General features: G+C 36.9%; 1 protein-coding gene across 23 annotated transcripts in view; it reads left to right on the top strand.

Annotated features, from left to right (window-relative positions):
• The window catches only part of LOC113114728 (receptor-type tyrosine-protein phosphatase F-like), a 215,764-nt gene that overhangs the window by 100,201 nt on the left and 97,248 nt on the right, over nucleotides 1-18,315 (top strand). For all 23 annotated transcript variants that reach the window (XM_026281725.1, XM_026281699.1, XM_026281721.1 and 20 more), the window contains exon 3: nucleotides 16,582-16,727. In XM_026281725.1, the coding sequence (XP_026137510.1) occupies nucleotides 16,582-16,727 (146 nt within the window). The remainder of the gene's footprint in view (nucleotides 1-16,581; nucleotides 16,728-18,315) is intronic.

Here is an 18,315-nt window from a genome sequence, read left to right as displayed (position 1 = left end):
TGCTGCTCAAAATGTGCTAATACAAGGATTCTTCAAGGTTTTGCTGCATTTATTTGATTTAGCTGAACTTGTCAGACTACTTTTTGTTTTCCAGTTGCAGTGGAAGTTTTCTTATGCTGTATGTCTCTTTATGTTTTGAAAGGCAGTTTGCAGCCATCTGTCCATATATCAATCCTTTTCCTGTCCCATCACTCCCTGCTGTCTAATGGCAATAGGTTTTGAGTAATAAATAAATATTCCACCCAGGCGAGCTGATTCTTTATATTTGGTACAAAATGTAATCTTGTCTGTGTTTAAATGACAACCCACACAAATGACCTAATGTTAGAGGAGCCCTTAGTTATTGTGAAACGCTTAAAAATGAGGATCCTTTACATTTTATCTTGCAGCGCTATGTAGAAAACCTCCTCTATAAATCAATCAAGTTAGCTGTTGTTTTCCCTTTGGGCAGGGCAGGGCTGAATGGGTGGTAGGCGGCAAATCGGATTGTTTCCAAGTGTCCATATGGTCACTGAGTGAAATTGACAGGAATAGAAATTGATTCTTTTTAATTAAAAGTAACCATATCCTCAATCTAGTGGCACTTGCAAGGTAATTTTGTTAGTCCCCAGCTGTGATCCTTCACTGACCAACAGAGAACACCAGAGGAGAGACTGCAAAAAGGAGAAACAGAGAGAGCGTGAGAGAGAGGTTTGCATAAGGCAGAACGGCAATATCACAGCAATTAATTACTGGTCAGTGGAGGTTAATGATGTTAGATTAATAGCTTAATTACGGCGGTCGATCGCTGGGCCGGAGCCAGGTCCCCAAACTCTCAGCTGTGGCCAGGATACAGTGCTGTCATCTGATGACAAGATCATCCAGTGTCCTTGACTGAAGGGCAGCCGTAAAAGCTTTTTGAACCATCATACGTGCGAGTATGTCATCCTCCAATGACACTAAGAGTGCTTTCACATCTCTAGTTCGGTTCATTTGGTCTGAACCAAGGGCAAACAATTATACATTGTAAAATTTTTCAGCTTTTTTGGTTCTTTTTCACACCACACTGATTGCTTTGGTCTGAACCAGTTGAAACTAACCAAAATGCAGTCACGTTACAACATCCACATCACTCACTGGCCATGACATATTTCCTAAACTGCTTTTCGATTGGTCAGAATTTACCTGCGGGAAAATTCCAACATAAGAGGAAAAGCCAGCAAACAACACGGAGACAACACAACTATGGAGAGACGACTGTGCAGGCTGGTTTTGTCCCTGGCCATAATCTATTACATTGTTTGTATACACCATAATATGCAAACAATACATTTCTATAATGAAGCGTGGATGCAGTTTGAAAACAACATAGTAAATGAGGCAGGTGTGAAAGCACCCTTACACCTTATAATATTGATGCTGTGAGAATGAGCTCATCGTCAAGACAAGATTGAAGCCTGCAGGACCAGCCTGCATCACACGGTCAACAATGCATTCCAATGTGTTTGGATATTTGATTTGATGTTAATTTGATTTATTTTTACATTTACATTTATAAACTTTGTACATTTAGTTTGCCTTTGTATTAATTTAAGGCTCACTTGAAGTAAATATAAAAAAAAAATAAAAAATAAATAAATTGTTTTTTAATTTCATATCAGTGTTAAATGTGATGTTTAGCAGATCTCAACTTTGTAATATTTATTATTTTATTCATTTTGTGAAGCTTAAATTCACTTATTGCATTTAAAATTATTAGTTTAATGTGTAATTGATTAATTTATTTAGGCAAATGTAATATCTGGTGACCAAACTTGTACACTCAGTGCGTCTTATTTTTCTTTTTTCACTAGTGATCTCAGACTTTTGGACTTTACTGCATATCCTTTCACTTATCACAATTTTTCCTGGACTCTGTGAACACATAACAAATCTTTACCATGCAGTGAGAAAACATCCACATTGCACATTTTCAACCAGCTGCTGCATTGTCAAGAATCTTCTCCATGCAAGAGCCTCTGTACAGCTTCTGAGATGATAGTTGTTGGGGCACTATGTCTTGTTAATATCCATAAAGCGTTTTTATGTAATCACAGACATGAGCAGCTAATCACATTAGTACAGACTTGCGTCTGAGAGCTTATGACATTTTGTTGTGGGGAATTCACGTCCCCTGCTTTTCATCTGCATTAAAGCTGGCTTTTCCTCATCCTCCACTGGCTCCAATCATAACCTTTTTTTCTGTCCCCTTGGTGCTGACCCCATAATTGTTAATGACTAATGTTCTTTGTTCTTGTACAATGTGACCCACACACTTGGCTTGCACAGGCCTCCAGGATTGGACAGGCTGGCAATATGAACCACATTTATTGTTGATCCTCTTCTGCATTTCGTGAGTTTCTCTTCTAAACAGCTCTGTTTGAACATTCTTGCAGAAATACACACCACATGTTCAGTTCATGGTGCCTGGAGTAGAATATTTTGTAGCTCCCTTGAGTGAGAGTGAAGCATTTTTTTTTTCATCGTTGTGGGAGACTATTTCCCAAAACTTGAATAGCATTTATATTAGGATACCTGTTAGGGGTAGGACCAGTAGACGATGCCATCATCCATAACCAATGGCTGATAGACATTAAGATGTTGCAACAGCATCGTGATGCCCTCCACCTTTTTGAATGCATGATCTGCAAATAATTCGCCATCATCCTTGGTCATCTCTCCTTGCACAGTCTACACCGAACGCAAAGTGGCCGTGTAGCATCGCGCCACGTCAACTAAAGACTGTCTAAACTGGTCATGACAAAGCGCCCATTAAAAATAATTTGAAATTTGTGTAAGTTCATCATAAATAGAATGCAGCAGCAGTCTACTGTCAGGGATTTGTGGTGCCATGTCGTGCCGTGCTGCGCCGCATTGCATCGCATCAGTGATTATACGGAGTTCTGTTGAATGATCTATATATAACGAATATCTATTGTAGATCAGTGGTTCTATAGTATTTTGTTTCACTACACCTCACACATTTTCAGCCAAGTGCATCCAGCATTTTCATTTCGATGCGTCCCTTTTGTTTTGTTTAGTTTCAATACCCTTATAACATTAAGTAACATTTATCAGTTCCGATGTGATCATCTTTGCAGTGGTCATTCTGCAAAACATCTTTTGTTTTTCATGGAGAAAACAAAAAAAAAAAATTATACTAAATGTTTGGAACAATGCAAGGATGAGTAAATGATGACCATTACTTTAATGAAATAAATTTGATATGTTCATATGATATTTGAATAGTAGTTGAAGGGTATACCATTATTAAGTAAAGGACAGGCTTTTGTTTCAACTTAGCATATCACACACCTGTATTTAGTCTCACGGAATGTTTTTTAGTTGTGGATCTGCTATGGTGAATTCATTTTAATGAACATTCCAGTCAAGTCCAGACCCATTTGTGTTTAGATTCCAAAGGGACTGTAATTAAATTTTCTTCTAACACATGGTGTGAAAGTTTAAATGGTCTAGACTTGTAGAAAAGGGCATAGGTAAAGATGTGTGATTAATGAATGGGTGGGCTTGAAGGGGGCCTGTACCTTTGGGAAGCTGCATTAATTTGGTTAGTGTTGGTCAAAGGGGCTTTGACCGTGATTGATAATGTAACCCATAATGGGTCCCCATTGATCCAGCATCTAGCCACTGATCTACTCTCCAATCCTACATCCTCGTCTCATGTCCATCCCCTGGGGGCACTTAAGCTTTTCTCTGCCCACCCGCCAGTCAATGGCACAGGCTGTGCCAAGGTGACGGCTGCCCTTTAACTAAAAGCTTTAACAGCACCCTGCCTCTCTACTCTGAGCTCTTCCTTAACCGTTTAAGCATTAAGATGAAAAGGACTTTGAAAATTAGTACATGAGCACGCTCATTTAATATACAGCACCAGGAATGTGTTGCTTAAACATGGTACTTAAATATGAAATATTGTTGACTTGATAAAAACAAGGGATGGTTAATATAGTAATTGTTGGCCAGTAATATTGGCTTTTTATTTTAACACTATTGGTCAAAATTGGTTATGTACACTGATCCATAATATAGAACTGAATTGGTTATGATGTCATAAATGTACATCAGATGAACATGATAAACATGGCATGCTCAACATATGTATTACAAATGACAAAGTGCTCATTCAGAAATCTGAATTTCTATTTATGCTTTGTATAAGCTTATACATTAAATCGCCTTGTACATTTATTCACTGTTTATGGAATTTTGTTACAATGAAATACATCTTCCTTTAGGTAGACTGAATGTTTTCCTGACTTGCTAAATGTTTGGCTCATGAAGTTGCATTACCATCAAACTGATTTTGTAAAATCAAAACGTGGACAGTGAACCTGGTTGCAATTAGCGCGAGTCACACTCGCTGTGAAGCGGGAGCAGCTGGCAGAGGATTCCGCTTCGTCTTAAAGCCTTCCTCAACTTTCACAAATAACAATGATTTTCAGAAAAATACTGATTATTGAGAATTTGTTATTATTATGGTCTGGTGAAAATAATATTATGGGCTGCGAGGAAAAAAAAATCATCTATTTGACCCATACAATGTTTTTTTTTGGCTATTGCTACAAATATACCCGAGCAACTTAAGACCGTTTTTGTGCTCCAGGGTCACATACTTTATTGGCCTATGACACCCATGTCTGGTTGTCTGGCTAAAAAGAGGAGTTTATACAGTGGCCAAGAGAGCTCAATGCGCCGTAACTTCAGAAAACAATTGCAAATAGAAAAAGCACCAGCAAATCAAGAAAACATCTTGTTTCATCAATTTGACAACACATGTGCTACAAATGCTCACAACACAACCAAATAAAGAATTTTATTGGAAGTGTATTTTTCAGTGCTATATTTGGTTATGTTGTGAGCATTTTTAGCGTGTATGTTGTCAAATTAATGAACTTGTTTAATTATTTGTAGGTGCTTTATTTATTTGCAGCACTTTTTTTTGGTTGTATTGTGAGTATTTGCAGCCATGTTTTGTCAAATTGATGAAGCTGTTTTCAGGTACTTAATTTGCAGGTGTTTTTTTTTCTATTTGCAGCGTGTTGAGCTCTCGCGGGCACCATAGGGGTTTATGATGTTTATTAAATTTGGCTGCTTTTAGCCTTACCCTGGAGTTGGTTCACCCTCCGCCTATGCCCCCACGTATGATTTTTATAGTTACTAGTACTTGTTCATTTGTCATTATTTAACTAATCGCAAGTTTATATTAAATTAACACAGTCTAATCCATTATGAGCACGGCAGAAGTAGCCTAATAATTTAACATCATAATGCTTTCTTATTGGCTGAAAGATGAAATTCATGGAGCTGACTCTCATCTCCACAGGATGCACATAATCAGGGAGTATATTCAAAATAAAACCCAAAAAAGAATAAATGCTGCACGTCGCACTTCTTGCACTAATATTTTAAGGAATAGAATACACTTCTGCATTTAAATGCGGCTGCAATTTTTTTTTTTTTTACTTTGTATGAAAGAAATTGTCAATTAATGAAGCTCTATTTTACATCTTGTGCACTTTGTTGATTATAATGAGAGAACTTGAGTTTAAACATGAGGATGTTTTATCAATTTGTCCATTCTTTTCAATACAACTGGTCATCCACTAGATGAGCCCTCTAAGGAGCACTGGGTTAACTTGGATTACATGTAGATCATAGCAAATAAAGCAGCCAGATTTATGACCATTTATGTTTGTGTCATAATTGTGGCCTTCAGTAATGTCATACCTGCAGTGCGCAGACTCTTGAGGCTCTCTAGAACGGTCTCAGGTGATCACTTTGGGTTAACCTTTAAAAATATTTCCAATCCTTAATCTGTCATAGTGACTGGCTACCCTTAGGGTTCAGAGTCACCCAGAACTTTTTGTACGTTCTATCTAGTAGAGTTTTCAGCTTGGTGTCTCCTGCAAACCAATCTTAATGCTCACCTATCTGTGTTCTCATGCAAACATTCTCTTGTCCCTTTGCCAATAGCGAGGTCTGGATGGCACCGGTTTATTGTGTGCATGCTTTCGATGTTCTGTGCTCCTCATAACAATAGCCCCTTGAGAAGCCAGCTGGAATGCACTCGCATCTAGTGCTGGTGTGTGCTTTAATATTGATGTCTCTGTCTAAACAGGAAGGTTTTCTCTGCGAGGCAGAATAACTCTATTGTTCTATCATAAGGGCCGAATAATGAGGTAGTAACAATATTCCCTCATGATTGCCCATCTCCGTCTTTGATCCAATATCATGTCGACAGTAGGAAAGTCAGATAAGGAGTCACAGCTTTGAAGACTTCAGGATGGGCATCGGTTTAAAGGCTTCAAGTAATGCTAAACCTCCACTAAACCAACTGGTCATATGATACAGCTTACCTCTATTAACAGGAAGCTTTTTTGTCAAAGACATATGATGGAACATTGAGCTAATTCTTTTATTAAATAATTTTTCCCTCAGTGGCTACTACATATGTTTCCTCCAACCAAACAATGTAAAAACCTCATTTAATCTTAATTTGTGTCAGTTTTCTTTCTTCTGTGGAAAACAAAATGTCTCTCTAGCCTCTACCTACATTTTTGTTATTTAGAAAATGTAGATACATTTGACTGCCGTTACCAGCTGAAATGAACACTAATTAAAGACTTGTTTTCATGCGATTTCTTGTGCAATACTACGTTGTGATTTCAAAACACTTTTACCATATTGCTCACCTTGTATGATAAATAAGTCACAATAAAAGAGCTCAAAAACTTGCAGAAACACCAGCCATTTCATTCCGAACAGCCCTGATATATGCAACAACCAAAATAATAAAATATGGCCATATTTTTGTTTTGGATTAAGCCAATGTGCTGCTGCTGCTTCTTGTTCTTCTTTTTCTTCTTGTCATTTTGAAGCTCGAGTTTAACTTGAGAATTTTCCTTTTTTTGGCTGAACTATCCCTTTAAGATAATTCTCCAGCAGTGTCTTAGGAGGAAAGCCATTACTTTAATGCGCCTCACAGAGGGATATGCATAATTGTGCTTGGAATTTGTGTTTCGCACATTCTCCTAAATAATTTAATAACATTAGAAAGTGGCGGACTCAACAGCAACCTAACGCCATGATTACTTAGAGAACAAATTCCATTGGGAATTGTTTTTCCTTCATTTTTTTTTTTTTTTTAGTTCCCCACTTATCCGATCGTTTATTTATCTCTGTTTTTTGGTCCATTGAGTTATGCATTTCTCAAGCCCTGCAAAAGCATAGTTCCGATAAGTTTTATTTCAGACAACTTTCACAGCCATTCGTCATTTGGCCTAGAAGCATTCCCGTCACCGTGACAGTTTGCAGCAGATGCCAATGCATGGGATTTAGCTAGGGAACCGTGCATGTTAATGAAAGAAACCGAAGATATTGAACCGATAGAGCAAAATGACTGGCTTGATGTAGAGTTAATTGAAAGCTAAATCCTGTAAAAGGTCTAAAACCCAGTTAATGGACAACTTTCAGTAAAACAACCGCAGTTGATTGCATCGGACACATTTCCGCTGAGTGCACAAGTGAAAATGATAACTTGCTAATCTAATATTAATGAGAATGAATGGTTGGCTCCATACTTTGCGTATTGATCCTTGTACTCAGTCCGGATCGGGTGTTTCTGCAGAGTGGGATTGCTGCTAATTGCCAGGTGTTCATTTGTCGTCTCAACTCTAAAGTCTTTTTTTTTTTCTTAAAGCCGTATAAATGTTTAAACTATTCCTTTAATATTCTGATGGATTCTGCAACACAAGTTCCTCTAGGGAAACCACCAAATTATCAATTTTGTAAATGGCCGTAGGATGCAAACAAAACGTGTTCGCACACAAAAGTAAAAGTTCTTTCATCTAGTCAATCATTTTTAGCCCAAATGTCTGTCTCCTCCTACGCTGGCCACATGCCACTGTCTAAAGCCTGACTCTAGTCTGTAGGAAATAAATGCAACAGGTGTCCAAGGCACCTGTTCTGGCGCCTGTGGATTTATTGGGTGGGTTTATACAAAAGGACTGGGACGACACAACAGCCACCTGGGAGGTCAGGCCAGGTACCTCTCATCTCCTCCTATGACCTGTGTTCTCAACAGAGTTTGTCTGAGCATAAAGTAACCCTGAGACCCGAACCTCTCCTCTGTCAATTCACAAACATGTTGAGGGCACAACTGCACTACGCCAATCTGTTGGCTTTGAAACTTTGAGAGCTCTATAAATGTTTCAAGAGCACCTTGAGGATAAAGTCACTGGCCACTGGAAAGGTCCTCTGGATTGCCAACTCAATCAGAATATACAATGGACAGCACAATGCATGTAACTAATCTGATCTTTTATGCTTTTTAGCAAGCCCTTTGGTTCCAAAAGGTACCTCAGTTTGTTTCAATTTCAAGTTGAAATTTGGTGGTGAAAGTATGGATATAAACAAATTATCTGCATGTCTACACTGTTGTTATCTGTCTCTCTCCATGATCTCTGTGGTTCATTCATGCAATAATAATAAATAATACATTTTCAGAAGTTTATATGCGCTTTAATTCAAAACATGTGCCCAGATGGGTTAACGTCCGCTGATCCTTGCTCGTAAACAGTGGGGGGAAAACCCACATGCTGAGTACTTCTAATAGAATTGTCATGGGAGAAGCACTCTTGAAAGTCAAACTGACGCTAATCTCAAGCTTTAAATCATATGCGCATCCAAGTATGCATGTTTTGGGAAACTCCCAGCAAGGTAACTGGAGAATCATTTTGGGGTTTTACCCATTAAACTACTAGAAGCTATCCATGATGGCTGCTACGAGGTGGCCATAAGCTCTCAAAACTCCCTCTACACTCTTTTGTGTGGGTATAACAGAAATAAAAGTGACCAGAAAGGCTTTTATGAGGGAATGTATTGCTCTGCAGTGCCAATCAAACGGGTCTCTAGAGGAACCAGCACGTAAATGTCATTTAAATGTCAGGCCAGCCAATACTCCTGTGGGTCGTAGAGGTGCTGGTGTGGTACACATTGGCTTTGATTTTACAGTGGATACACATGCAGGTGCATACACACAAACAGCCCCTCAGTTAAAGCTCCAGTGGAGTTTATGTCCTAGAGCAAGAGCAGCCCCAGCCGCCCGGCACACTGTACTGATGACTTAACAAACACCCACTATCTGCTAGTCAGTTTTCCGCCTTACCCTAAGGCACTACGTTATGTTAACTAGGTATTGATTGTGTTTTCTTCAGCACTACCCCTCTGATCCCAAAGTATAAAGAAGGAAGGACACCATTGCGCCGGCACCATATTCCCTCCAATAGAATCATATGTACTACCACATGTATTCTCCACACTGCTGTAATTTATATCTCCCTTGACTAAGAGAGGATTAGATTCCCACCGTGGACCACCCACTTGGACACTGTGATCTATTCCAGCATGTCCCGTGGTTCACTGGAGATGTTTAACTGTGATGAGGGATTTTGTGTCCTCCTCCTTATGAACAAGATTTTTAGAAATCATGGGACTGATAAACTGAGATCGGGTTTTCAGGGTCCAGTTTATGTTTTTAATATTTAATGGCAGTAAAGAGTTTCCAGATGAGAGTCCATGTTCTGTTAGATTCAGTATTGCTGTGTTTCTGATCTGATCTGAAGTGATGTGTCTAGTATCTAATATTTCATGTTTACAGATTGAACAATTGATTGATTATTTGTTTGGAAGATGCAGCTGTTTTTGTACTTTTTTTGTCTAAAATAAATCTAAATGCAAATTTCTAAGAAGTGTATTTTATAAAAGAAAATCTAATATATTTTATTTGTTTATTGCAGTGAATATACTTTTAAGAATAACTTGTATTTGTATAGGTTACTCACCACTGTCACCCAGTGTTAATTTCGTTGACTAAATATTTTCGTCATTATTTTCGTCACGAATATATTTTTGCCGACGAAAACGAAACGAAAACTAAAATAGAAGGCACTGATGGAGACTAAAACTATGACTAAATTGATTGACATTATCGTCAACGAATAAAGGACGAGACGAAAATAGACTGTGACGAAAATCAAATCAGCAGACGGGAGAGATGCGAGGAATGAGCAAAAGAACCGGCAAAACAGAACAGACTGCATGAGAGAAGAGAACCAATCAGAGCCTGACTTATTGAGACGTGAAGCGAAGGTTTTCAGTTTTTATGAGCTCCCGGGAAGTCGGCATTCGAAGAGGTGATAGGGACTTTAAGCAACAGCCTCTGGTGGAACGGCAACGCCATTCTGGCGTTGTATTGCGCCTGCGCGAATTTAACTGCTACTTTGTGACGTTCTAATATAACGGTCTACTACGGGAGAACAGCTGATTTGCCGGAGTCGCTACAACGTGAGAGGTTAGGTAAATAAATGTTATGTTTTTAGACTTATTTACATCATACAATATTAAAAACTCCTCTTCTGACAAAAGATTGTCATTTAACGCCAAAAGCAATCCTTCTCTTGCTTTTTTAAATTATATATTTTTTTGGATCTCAATAAATGAATTAATGCTGCGTTGCGCTGTTCTGTTTTACCGTTGCTTAGTGACTTTTACATTCTTGGCTACAGCGGTGTGACGGCAAACTTCCGGTCGCTGTAGCCGTTCCATTCGCAGCTGTTGCTTAAAGTCCCTACTGTCTAAAAGAGCGACAAAATGTCCACAGCTCACTTCACGTTTGACGACGAACAAAACAAAACAAAGTGTAAAGCACGCAGAGCCATTTACAGACGAGCCACCCGGACATTTTCTCAAATGTAATTTCACAACGATATTCTTTTGTTTATAGAGGTCGGGATCGTTGCGTCACGTCGCAATGCATTGTGGGAATCGCGGTACAGAAGTAGATGTACTGTATAGTAGGCATTAGGTAACGTTGGTCATTTGGTCATTAATTTTGATTATTTTTTGGAAAATGGTTCAGTATTGCTGTATTGTGAACTGCTGTAATCGGTTTCATGATCGACAGGGCAAACGCCTCGTGAATCATTAGTTTTCAACATTTTCCTACTTGGAAAAAAAACACAAGGTGTCTGAAATCACCAAGAGGCGTCAGATGGCTTGGGTCGCCACTGTACGGAGGGAAACCATCACCTTCGATAATATTATAATACATAGTTATGGTGAGACATGTTGTGTATGGTCTCTCTCTGTCTCTCTCACATACACACACAAACTCAGACACAAACACATTACGTTTTCTCTAGTTTTTGGCCAGTAAGGGAGTCAGTTTAGTGTCTGTATTTTTTGTTTAAACATTTTCTTTTGACCCAATCCTGAACTTAATTTGCTTTTTGATATTTTTGTGCTGACTGTATTTAACAAATTTGAACAACTTGTTTAAAAAAAAAAAACTGGAACGGACTTCAAAATAGGAAGTTAAGCGTCTTGTTTTGGTGAATGGTGGGTTGTGTCTGAGGTGAATGTTCGTCAATATTATACCGGATTACAGAACTACCGGAGGAAAACAGTGGATTTTTGCAAGTATGATAGGTGAGTAATTACTCCTGAAGTGTAACAAACCCGCATAGACAAGCTTCATAGCTCACAGAATCTGATAAGTGTGTGTCACCACTGATGCTTGGTTAATGTTAACATTTCCTTAGTGAAAAAGATTGTTTTCTCCACGTTTAATTTGCAGATCCATTTATGATCTGCAGGTGAGCCTCCAGTGACTTTTTAAAAAGTGAAAGTGACATTTTTAAATTGATCGGAGGTGTAAGCGCTCACTCCACAGACCCGGTAGGATAAATTATCAGGGAAACTGAGGCTTGGTAAACTTTCATGTGTTCATAGGGATCGATTCCGCCTACAACCTCTTTTTTTTTTAAGTAGCGTTGTTTAGCTTCATTATTAAGTTTGTCCGTATAGGTATAGGCAACTTTTTTTGTCACGTTCTATAACTTTTTCTGGAGACTGGCTATTATCTTATTACAAACCTGCTTTGCGATGCCTCTAAAATGGCCGCCGTTACCCACAATGCACCATTCCATGACGTCTACGCCCGAGCTCTATTGAGCTAAGCAAAATTGGAATAGTGCAATGCGTAGATGTTGTAGCATTAAATATTACGAACTGAAAAGTACTGTAAAATAGCCCCTTCTTCAAATTAGATGCGAGCACAATACTAATACGTAATATCATGATAAATACATTTGCTTAATACTAATGTTTAGTATATTTTATAATGTTCTACTTGTTGACAATATCACAAATATTTCTATATTAGTCATGTGAAACATGAATGTTCACATCCTATCATTATACATACAAATCTAGCAATATTGTAGTATTTAAAACATACAATATTGCTAGACAAATGAATACCTTATACAATCTTGTTACTTTTTTATCCACCCAACTTATTAAATATTTACTTTAAATGTATGCACATATTGTTCAGCTTAGCTGTAAGCTTTAAGGTCCTGGACCTAACGTTATTTTTTTTTTATTGATGGTCAATTGGCAGCTAGTTATTGTTTACATTATCATGACAGTGTTTGCTGCTGCATAAAAGCTTTTGAATCAAAATAAAGACACAGTTGTGTTGAAATAAAGTTGAATTAGTGTTTTATATATTTTGGTTAAGTTTGTTTCCTATACCAGCTGTAAAAAATTGTCTAGTAAATCTGTTATTGATTTTAGTCTTATTTTAGTCGACTAAAATACCAAGCAATTTTAGTCGACTAAAATACCAAGCAATTTTAGTCGACTAAAATAAGACTAAAATTAAAACAAATCAGATGACTAAAACTTGACTAAAACTAAAAAGAATTATAGTCAAAAGACTAAGACTAAAACTAAATTAAAATTTCGTGTCAAAATTAACACTGCTGTCACCTTAATCTTGTTTATTGATAACTGAATTGTATTCAGAAAATTTCTGAAATATTCTTTTAAACTATATTTTCTGAAAAAAAAAACACTTTTATACAGTTACATTTAAATTAAATAATTGCATTAATAGCTGGGTAGAAAATAGATAGACCGTCAACTTTATAACATCATTACTATAATTATATATATATATATATATATTATTCATTATTTGCATACATTTTGCATTTATTTAATCATTTTTATATTAATTATATTATGCAGCTTCTTTTATATTTGAGCAAACAGGTCCATCAAAAAACTGCTTGGTGCACTTTCTAGACACAGAATGTTTAAATCTGTCCTTGTTACACATATTATAAGGTCAAACACTGGCCTGCTTGTCCTTGAAGATGATTTCCCACCCTTGTGAGAGCAACAACAAAGAGTTGCTTGTATTATTTTTGATAATATCTGTATGCCATGATGTTTATATCTGGCTTTACTGTGTGATTCACCTTTCACCCGCATCACCCACTATTTCCGCGGAATGTTGCGCAGTAGCTGCAATTCTGCCAAATGTTGATCTGGCACTGATGTTCTTTCAAACAAGCCATTACGTGTTTGAAATGAGTCAGGCGATATGTGTGGGTCTTTGTACGGCCCTACCTAGTTTGAGCAGTGATGAAACATGTCCCATTGTTGTTTGTATTGTAAATGCATGACAAAGATGCAGGGTGTGTGAGCTGCTCTCCCAAAAAAACATGAGCTGCAGTGCGCCCCGACTGGCCTGTTTAAAAACAACCCTGAATGTTGTTTAGCCATAAGTTCCTTGCCATACTATTGTCAGTGTCCCTCTTTTTGAATACAGGTAAATTCTTGGGGCCATGTTTGGCTGTTGAGTCATATTAACTGTTTATTTTCTGTTTTCCCACACTAACACTTTTTTTTCAGACCATAACAAACCGTAACAAATTTTATTTCATTACAAAAAAAAAAAAATATATATATAAATGTTATAAATAGTTATACAGGGTTCCCATGGGTCTTTGAAATACTTGAAAGTTTGTGAATCTGTAAAAAAATGTATCTGTCCAGGATTTCTATCGCCCAAAATGTCGGGAATTCGGCTTTTGCTTTCTACAGTCGCCAGTGCGTTTTTGTATTAGAGTGCTGCAAGGGACTGTTTTCTTTATCCCCCTCCCACTGAATTTCTGACCATTATTGCCCGCTCCCGTGATTTTTGTGTCCAATCCCGCCCGCTCCCGGCAAACATTCTAATATTGATAAAAAATATCAGGGAGCAGCTATCAATACGCAGAGTATTTAAAGCTCTTTTGAATTAGCCATCTCTCTCTCTCTCTCTCTCTCTCTCTCTCTCTCTCTCTCTTTTTTTTTGTTGTTGTTTGTTTCCGCAACTGTTAATGGGTTGATGGTCCCCAGGGGTTAAAGGTTTGAAATGTTGCTTTATTATATTTTACTAAAATGCTTGTATTGAAACATTTTGTATGTTAATTTTTGTGAAAGAGGCCCACTGGTAGGAAGCTTTTTATCTGTGTTTAGGATCAATATGCATAACAGTGACTTTAAAATACCGTAATTCCTCAAATAAAAGCCGGGGCCTTTATTTACCTGAACTGCAGAAGGTAACAGGCTTTTATTTGAAACGGGCTTTTATTAGAGACATGGTTTATTTCTAATTTGATCTGTTTGATAAGTAATTGTTTTCAAATAACCTGTTTTAAATTAAAAGCGATAGCGTTCCATTGGAAAGAGATCATAACATTAGCACAGAATCAGTTCAGAATCAATCACCAAAAGAACCAGTTCGGTTCAGACGCGCTCTTATCTGTCCGTGTTGACCATCCCCTGAATTAGGGATGGAAATTCCTTTTCAATAAAATCCACGAAAAGGTTAATATCAGATCATTTTAAAGGGGGTGTGAAATGCTCATTTTCACTCAATATCCTGTTAATCTTGAGTACCTATAGAGTAGTACTGCATCCTTCATAACTCCAAAAAGTCTTTAGTTTTATTATATTCATAAGAGAAAGATAGTCTGTACCGATTTTTCCCGGAAAAACACGACCGGCTGGAGGTGTGACGTGTGGGCGGAGCTAAAGAATCATGAGCGCGAGTAGGCTTTTGCGTTGAGAGCGTTTAGAAGCTGACATTACCTTGAGGAAACAACCATCATCCCAAACAAACCATGGCTAACAGTCAGATTCAGCGTATATTTATGATCCAGAATCAGATCCCGAGGCTGAAACTGAATGAGAGCAGCAGCAGCAATGACTCGCTCCGAGCGGGGCTCGAAACCGGGTCTCCGATGGGAGGTGGACGCACTAACAAGGAGGCAGAGATGTTTTAAGCAGTTTTACTCACCGCCTGCGGTTCCAACACATGATCGTGACCCTTTGTCGTTGGGATTGCATCATCCTTAAGAAATAAACGATACGCAAATCCGTCGTCAAACTGGGCCTTGTTTGTAAAACAAGCATCTTCGAAATGCAGGTAACAAACAAAAACACTTGCAAAGCTCCGTTGATGCTCTGTAAAAATAAACTCCATCCACTGGTCCCTTAATGCTGTTTTTTTTTGGTAATCTGTGAACACACTCCTTTTGTGACATTTCGCGACGCTCTTGCTCTGATCAGTGAAATGTCTGTGCTCAGCCTCGCTATACGGGAGCGCGCGCTCTTCCGGCAGAAGTGCCTTAGGACCCATATAAGGAAATTCCGCTCCATCTAACGTCACACAGAGCCATACTCGAAAAAAACTTTCCGAAACTTGTGACAAACCGGAAGGAGTATTTTTGGAACAGAAATGCTCCTTCAAACGTACAACTTAATTTGTGAAACTTTGTCCATGTTTAGCATGGGAATCCAACTCTTTAACAGTTTAAAAAACTCAGTATGCATGAAATAGCATTTCACCCCCCCTTTAAAATACAGTATAGGATGTAGTGAATATTCTTCAATTTTATGTAAAACAGAAATACAACATCTAGAATATTAGATTTCTGTCATATGGCCTAAAATTTATGCAAAAAAAAAGCTTTTTTGCATAGTTGTGTTTGACACATGAAAACTTTAACAATGTATCTTACAAGAAAACACGATGTAACCTTGCTCTCACTTGAAATGTGTCCCCACATTAAGTCTTTGAATTTGAGTGTATTGGACCTGGAAAGTCTTTGAAAGGTCCTTGAATGTGAAGTTAATCAAGGTGTGAGAACCCTGTATAAATGTTATATATAAATTTAAATGTAAATATAGTTAAATTGACCGAAGTAGACCAAGTTCATCGGAACATAATGCAGGGTTCCTCGAGACGTTGAACTATTGTAGTATGTTTTGTAAAATTGTGACGCAACATTTCTCAAATATTTAATTCGTTGTTTGTCAGTTTTGTCATATATTTGATTAGTTTGATGTTTGTCAGTTGACAGCATTCGTATTTTTTATTAATTTTACAATGTCTGTTTTATTTATTTATTTATTATTATTATTATTATTATTATTATTATTATTTATTTTATTTTTTTCAATAAGAAGCTGTTATTCAGAGAATGTGCCATTCTGACAAGTATTAGGTGACTTGGGGGAAACATTTTTCTCAGGCTCAGCTGCAGCTGTTAACTTGGTTCATAACGAGTTTAACATTGTTTTCACAGTTCAGGAACTAATGGATGCTTTCTTTCTCTGTTTTTTCTTTCTACCTTGCTTTTCAAGGCTTGCCAAATTTCATCAAATCTCCAGAGGACCAGACGGGGATTTCGGGAGGAGTGGCATCCTTTGTGTGCCAAGCAGCGGGTGAGCCCAAGCCTCGGATCACATGGATGAAGAAAGGAAAGAAAGTTAGCTCCCAGCGCTTTGAGGTGACTAACTGTCTCTCCCTGCCTCTCCTTGGCATGTCAGTGTCTCTCCCATGCCACATCATTATGATGCCTTTCTACTTTCCTTCGTCAGTCGTTTGCGCAACACTCTTGTTTTTCTTCTTGCGCTCTTATGCTGATATATTCTTTTGTGTTGCTGTCAGCCACCTCACACGCCATGTGCTGTCCCTCTCTTCCCTTTGGCCTAATTCCTGTTCTTTCTGTGTTGTGCAGATGAAATCGGAAGTAAATGTAAAGAGGTGTGATGACCTCGGGAACAGGGCAGCTTTTAAGCAATAAATAAATAAATAAAGTACTTGTATAATTTATTACACTTTATTTGATTTCGTATAACTTTATTACTTATAACCTGCTTGCAAACAAATAAACAAAAAATATTTGGACAATTTCAGGCAAAAATATGTAAACAAATAGTGTTAAGTGATTATTTTTTTGTTTGTTTTGGAGCAAAAAACTATATAATTATTAGTGCTGTCCAAATCGCATCCAAAATAAAAGTTTTCATTTACATAATATATATGTGTGTTTATTTATTATGTATAAGTAAATACATATAAATACAGTATATATTTAGGAAAAAAATACATGTATTTACATGTATTTATTTATAATTTATAATATATTTAATATTTAAACATAACATATTTTTCTTAAATATATGCATGCATGTGTGTGTAGTTAAGTATATACATAATACATATACAAAGTAAACACATATATTATGCATATATCATAATAATATTATGCATATATAATAATAATAATAATAATAATAATAATAATAATATTATTATTATTTTTATTATTATTATGTTTTCATTATTATTAACACACCTCTAAAAAATGTCAAACCAACTGGTATCTGACAAACATTTGTCATAATCTCTTGAAACTGTACATTTTAGGTTTGGCTTCAGTGTCCAAATATGTTTTGGAGCTGCTTTATGTCAAATATTATATATATATATATATATATATATATATATATATATATATATATATATATATATATATATATATATATATATATATATATATATATATACAACTGAGATCTACATCACCTCATTTCAGTAAAGGCAACATGGTTGAAAAAATTATATATATATATATATATATATATATATATATATATATATATATATATATATATATATATATATATAATTTTTTCAACCATGTTGCCTTTACTGAAATGAGGTGATGTAGATCTCAGTGTGGGAGGAGAACACAGCACTAAATGCATCATCTCTGAAGTATTCTTTAAGTATCCTGTTCAAGCCCCATACACACCTTGCTGATTTTAGGTATTCAGCACCACAAGCAGGGCTACATTTTATTTAGTTTTTTGTATATGCACAATAAAATGAGCCCATCCCATCAACAGTTGTCACAATATCCGCCTTTCGGATAGACGTGCAAGTTCCAAGAGAATAACTCAAGACAGTTAGTACTTGGCTGAAAGTTCAGAGGGAGGTGATTAAAGACCCACCGCTCTTTATATGATATACGATCCGTCTGAAGGTTTATCGTAAATTAACGACGAGAGGAGGGAAAAATATTTGACAGT

This window comes from Carassius auratus, chromosome 2 (genome assembly GCF_003368295.1).
Source record: "Carassius auratus strain Wakin chromosome 2, ASM336829v1, whole genome shotgun sequence".
NCBI classification, from domain to species: domain Eukaryota; kingdom Metazoa; phylum Chordata; class Actinopteri; order Cypriniformes; family Cyprinidae; genus Carassius; species Carassius auratus.
Note: the sequence above shows the minus strand (reverse complement) of the source record. Positions and strands in the feature narration are given on the sequence as shown.